Source organism: Capsicum annuum, chromosome 3 (genome assembly GCF_002878395.1).
Source record: "Capsicum annuum cultivar UCD-10X-F1 chromosome 3, UCD10Xv1.1, whole genome shotgun sequence".
Taxonomy (NCBI): Eukaryota; Viridiplantae; Streptophyta; class Magnoliopsida; order Solanales; family Solanaceae; genus Capsicum; species Capsicum annuum.
In genome coordinates this window covers 144,958,307-144,963,368 of record NC_061113.1, presented here as the reverse complement: position 1 = coordinate 144,963,368, position 5,062 = coordinate 144,958,307, and the positions used below count along the sequence as shown (strand labels likewise).

Here is a 5,062-nt window from a genome sequence, read left to right as displayed (position 1 = left end):
ATTATTATACAAATAAATTAATTTAGTGAGTTAAATACCACTATTTTCAACCTCTAAAATTTCATTCATGGTTTCTCTTAGTTAGATATTTTTATTATTTGAATTCATTTTTTTAAAAGAAATTTATAGGAGGAATTTTGTATATAAGATATATGGAGGATTTAAAATTTAAAAAAGGAGGAAAAAAATAAGAAAGTTCGAAATCAATAAAGTAAAACAACTAAAGAAAAAATATACTATTATACAAGTTAAAAAATGGTGATTAAAAGATTTCAAATCAAATGAAAGAGCTTAGCATAAATTAAAAAAAAAAAAGTAGAATAAAAAAGTAATAATCTAAAGAGTAATCTAAAAGAGTAAAGTAAAGTTATGATTTTTGAAAAATAATAAATAAATAAAAAATAAAAGTTAAAGTTATTTTGTTTTTGGAGGAAAAATAAATGATTTTTGAGTTTAAAGTATATTAATGTCTTTTTACTCCCTTCTTACCATTCGTGCCATTTAATGTCCTGCCAAAGAGGCAATAGCATTGCAATTATCTTTGTTTATTTTATTTATACGGCGTCGTTGACCGCCATAGCGTTGCAATTACAGTTGAGCCAATCCTTTTCCTTTCTAAATTCGGATTTCAATACCTTCCTTTAACATAATATAGAAACACAATGAAAGTAGCATGTGCAATTTCGAGCACTGCATCATCGGCTGCGGTCCTGTGCCGCTGCCTTTTCTCCTCCTCCGCAGCTAAAACCCTAATTCCAACCTCGTATTGGAGGAGCAACACCTCCGCAAGTGGTTCATTATACCAAATAGCGTGTTCAATGACTACCTCACCTGCGCCACAGCCGGAGAAACCTAAACCACCGCCACAGCCATGGCTCATTGTTGGCCTTGGTAACCCTGGGAAACGATACGCTGGCACTCGCCATAGCGTGCGTTCTTTTCTTTTTTCTTCTCTTTTTCTATGTTTGATGTGATTTTTATACTCTGTAATGACTCGAATATTTGAATTGGCAGGTAGGTTTTGAGATGATAGATACTATAGCTGATGCTGAAGGAATATCCATGGGCAGTGTTTCCTTCAAAGCTCAATTTGGAAAAGGTACTTTCTTTTCCCGAGTTATACAACAACAACAAGCGTTCAATATGGTCCCAAAAACGGGGTTTGGGGCAGATAGACCTTACCACTACCCCCAAACATCAGAGCAGTTAACATAACAATACAAAATTAAAGAGGACATAGAAAATAATAGGGAAAACATAATATAGCATACCAAAGAGGAGCAACAACCATAACCAACTGGTGATTGAAGCACAGTAAATAACGAGGAATAACATAAGTCGTAAGTAATCTGTACACAGCATCATTGTATTGACTAGCCTTTTTATGGTTTTAATAACATGTATCCCCTTTGCTGATTACGTTCTAATATTCCCCAACTTTTTTCCTGGTTTTGGTCTTGTGGTAAGAGTTTAGCCCATGGTATTATATGTGGGTAATTAGGAACATGTCATGAGTGCAAACCCTGCCATAGATGATAGTGGAAAAGGTAAAGGGAGGTGATTTCTATCCGAGTTTCAAAATGTGCGCCACTGGTACTTTAATTTCATGGTCATCAAAACAGTAACAATAATAGTAATAATAATAATAACAACAACAGCAACAACAACAACAACAACAACATTCCATTTGTTGATGATAACCTTTGTTAAATGGGTCATTCCTTTGCTTTGATGTACTCGTTTTGAATGGTTGTGACAATTATGTAGGTACTTCCTCTACATTCTTCAAGATGCACTAAAATTAGCAAAATATTTTACTCACGAGTCACGCCCTTATGGTTAATCCATTTATAATTGTTGACGTAGTGGGCTTGCCTTGATGCATCAAGATTTTCTTCTCATTAGACATTATACCATTAATGCTGATATTTGGCTATCTTTTGGTGAACTACATTGACATGCCACGTTAATAGAGAAGATTATTTAAACAAACCTTTTTCAAATCTGGAACTGGAAAGAAGGAACAAGTCTGGTTAATCAGTTATTCAAATTTGCTTTCGTAGTTTTTAGGATCTCTTTCATGTTCGTTGGGTTCTTTTGCTATCTAGGTTTCATTGGAGATGTTCCAGTTATGCTTGCTAAGCCTCAAACATTCATGAATGCAAGTGGTGAGTCTGTAAGTTCACTCATCTTAGCATGACCTATCTCTTGCAACTTCCATCCACCAAGTAACATGAAATTAATATTTACACTGTTTCACAGGTTGGGGCAATTGTTTCATACTATAAGATTCCACTAAAGCAAGTTCTTGTGGTAAGCTATTGACTTTTGAGCTTAGAACTTATCTTTGTAACAACTTTTAAGTGATAACTTTTATAACTTCAGGTTTTTGACGACTTAGATTTGCCTTTTGCAAAGTTGCGGTTATTGCCAAAAGGTGGTCATGGAGGACACAACGGGTAATCTTTAGTGTTAGAAAGTTTCCTTTATCTAGAACTTTCATCACGTGCGGATAATGATTCTGAAGTCAATTCCACATTTTAGTTTCTGCGATTTTTTTTGGATTTTTGGTGCTTGAATAATGTAGATTGTAATTGGATGAAGATTTAGAAGCAAGATAATTGATGGATACATTTTATAGTTCACTCTGTCTCATAAAATACATGTGTTTGATGGTCAAAGTGTGAAGAAGACGTAATGATGGATTCATCAATTTTCATAGTTTCACAAGTCAAGCTGGTCTACCGACCAAACAGATGGGTTTTGTTAGTTTTTGGCTTTTATCCTCAATTCTCATTGTTTTACACTTGGTTTGTGGACGGAAAATTTAACTTAATCTTTACATTCAATTGATCACTATGTGCTGGACTCAGAACTGCTTGTTAACTCCTTTTCTCCTGGCTCTAAGTGAAAGAATTGAACGCATGATTTTATTCTCTTATTGATAAATGTGAAATTCCCCAGAGCTAGTGGTGCACAGTTTGAATCTGTGACGTGCGTCTAACCACCAGACATCATGCATTGCACTCTTATCACTAGAAGAAAGCCTTGGGGCTGGCATTTCTGGTTTCCAATTTTAAGGTGCTTTAAATCTGGAAAGTAATGTCACGAGGGCATCTTGTGAATACTTACGAAGCTTGATAAATGTCAATTGTCCTACCCAGTCTCGAATAATACAAATAAATAAATAAAAGATGGAGGCCATACTATTAGGAATCTATCTGGGTAGATTTAGCTTAAAGCACCATGAACCCAACCAAAAAAAAAAATGAAAAAAAGAAATAGGAAAACCTTGCTGATCTGAAGAATTTGCTTGTGCAATATAAATAACTTAGATATATTTCTGCGCTCTGTTTATGGATATTGGCTTGAGTAATGATGTCCTGCTCTTTGTTGTAAAGTATGAGGAGCATTATGAAGCATCTTAAAGGGAGCCGTGATTTTCCTCGCTTACGAATAGGTATTTCCTCAGATCTTTAAGTACATTGTTATTCATTTCTGTAGGTTATTTTGGTTTTAAAACTTGATATTTTCGTTAGGCATTGGGAGGCCTCCAGGGAAAATGGATCCGGCAAGTTTTGTTCTTCGTGCATTTAATCCACAAGAACGTGAAGAGGTACTTGCTTTGTTTAATTATTATTTAAGTAAATTTTGATTACAACCCCATATTGATGTTAATTTTTTTGTTCTTTTTAATCTCAGTTGGACTTCACATTACAAAATGGTTTGGAAACAGTGAGAATTTTAGTGCTCGAGGGTTTCGACAAAAGTGCCACTTTTGTGAATAGTGCCAAACCCTTGACAGTTTAGGTTAGGGAATTCATTGTTTCTGATTTTGGTGATTTACGGGTGAAAGGTATAAGAACCATTACTTGTCTGGGTACAGAGATATAGTTAATTAAATGAAATCTTCTAGTATGAGGCCCCTACAATCATTGTTAAAAACATTTTTGATAATGATTTTTCAATGGAGTTTTCTGTTTTTTTTTTTTTTGGTCGTCCCCTTTGCCACTTTAATAAATTAATTTGTTGCAAGGTATCCAAGTGTGATGTCAACTAATCTTATTTCTGTTTACGGGAAAAAGGCTCGTGTGAATTTGTACGAGGTCAAGAACGCACATCTTAGCTTAACTCGTTAGATCCAGTTATTTACGAGGATGAGATACCAACCAATAAGAGAGCTTCACTCAAGCCCTAAAGTACTAAAATGAGTAAACGTCAGCTCGTGATAGAGTGTATAAGAATAGTGAGTTTTGTGTATTAGTAACACTTGTATTGATTGTGCTTCTATTTTTTTTATGCAGTGTTTGGCTTGATGTATTAAAACTGACATGAATTGTGTAATTTCTAATAAATTCTTTTCTAGTTTTTAACAAAAATACCCTTCATAAATATGATGGAAATGATGTAAAAAAGAGTTTGAAGAATAATTGTGACTTTAACCATACTAATGCAAACATTAGAATTCATTGCATTATTAATATAGGGATCGTTTGGTAGAGTGTACACGAATAATACCAAATAGTGTGTATTAGTAATGCTTGCACTAATAATGCTTGTATTAGTTGCACTTGCATTAGTTATGTCAATATTATTTCTTATACAATGTTTGGTTTGATATATTAAAAATAATATGTCTTAGTATAATTTTTATTAAAAAATATTTATTTACAAAAATATCTCTACACTTTTAAATTTATACATTTTCATTGCAATAAAATTAAATCTTACAAACTTTTTTTTTTGCCATTTTCATAAATTTTGACCTGTAATTCACATCTCAATCTGGTTTAACTTTGCCCATAGAAGACCAACAGCGCCCAGGGCTTTGAGATGCACCAAACCAGCAAACTTGTTGTGCTATAAATTGTGAAATAGTAGAGGCAAAATTGAAAACAAATTGATTCCACTCTACAAAATTGAAAACAAATTGATTCCACTTTACAGAGAAAAAATTGCAAACAAATATAGAAGAGAAATTCATTATTGTTCTGTCACAGACAAATTGTGAAATGGCAATAAAAAAGTAAATAATAACTAATATATGATAGAGTAATTAACT

At 33.3% G+C, this 5,062-nt stretch overlaps 1 protein-coding gene across 2 annotated transcripts; it reads left to right on the top strand.

Annotated features, from left to right (window-relative positions):
* Window positions 1–490: 490 nt before the first annotated feature.
* Window positions 491–4,379, top strand: LOC107863502 (peptidyl-tRNA hydrolase, mitochondrial). 2 transcript variants are annotated; one of them, XM_016709434.2, is made up of 8 exons: window positions 491–929; window positions 1,015–1,099; window positions 2,109–2,176; window positions 2,263–2,313; window positions 2,386–2,459; window positions 3,402–3,460; window positions 3,540–3,616; window positions 3,703–3,990. In XM_016709434.2, exons 1-8 carry the CDS (start codon window positions 663–665, stop codon window positions 3,808–3,810), a joined length of 789 nt encoding a protein of 262 aa, XP_016564920.1. In that variant the 5' UTR covers window positions 491–662; the 3' UTR covers window positions 3,811–3,990. The 2 variants fall into 2 exon arrangements, with proteins under 2 accessions (XP_016564920.1, XP_016564921.1); XM_016709435.2 differs by lacking the exon at window positions 3,703–3,990 and adding an exon at window positions 4,086–4,379 and having other exon boundaries at window positions 495–929.
* Window positions 4,380–5,062: the final 683 nt, after the last annotated feature.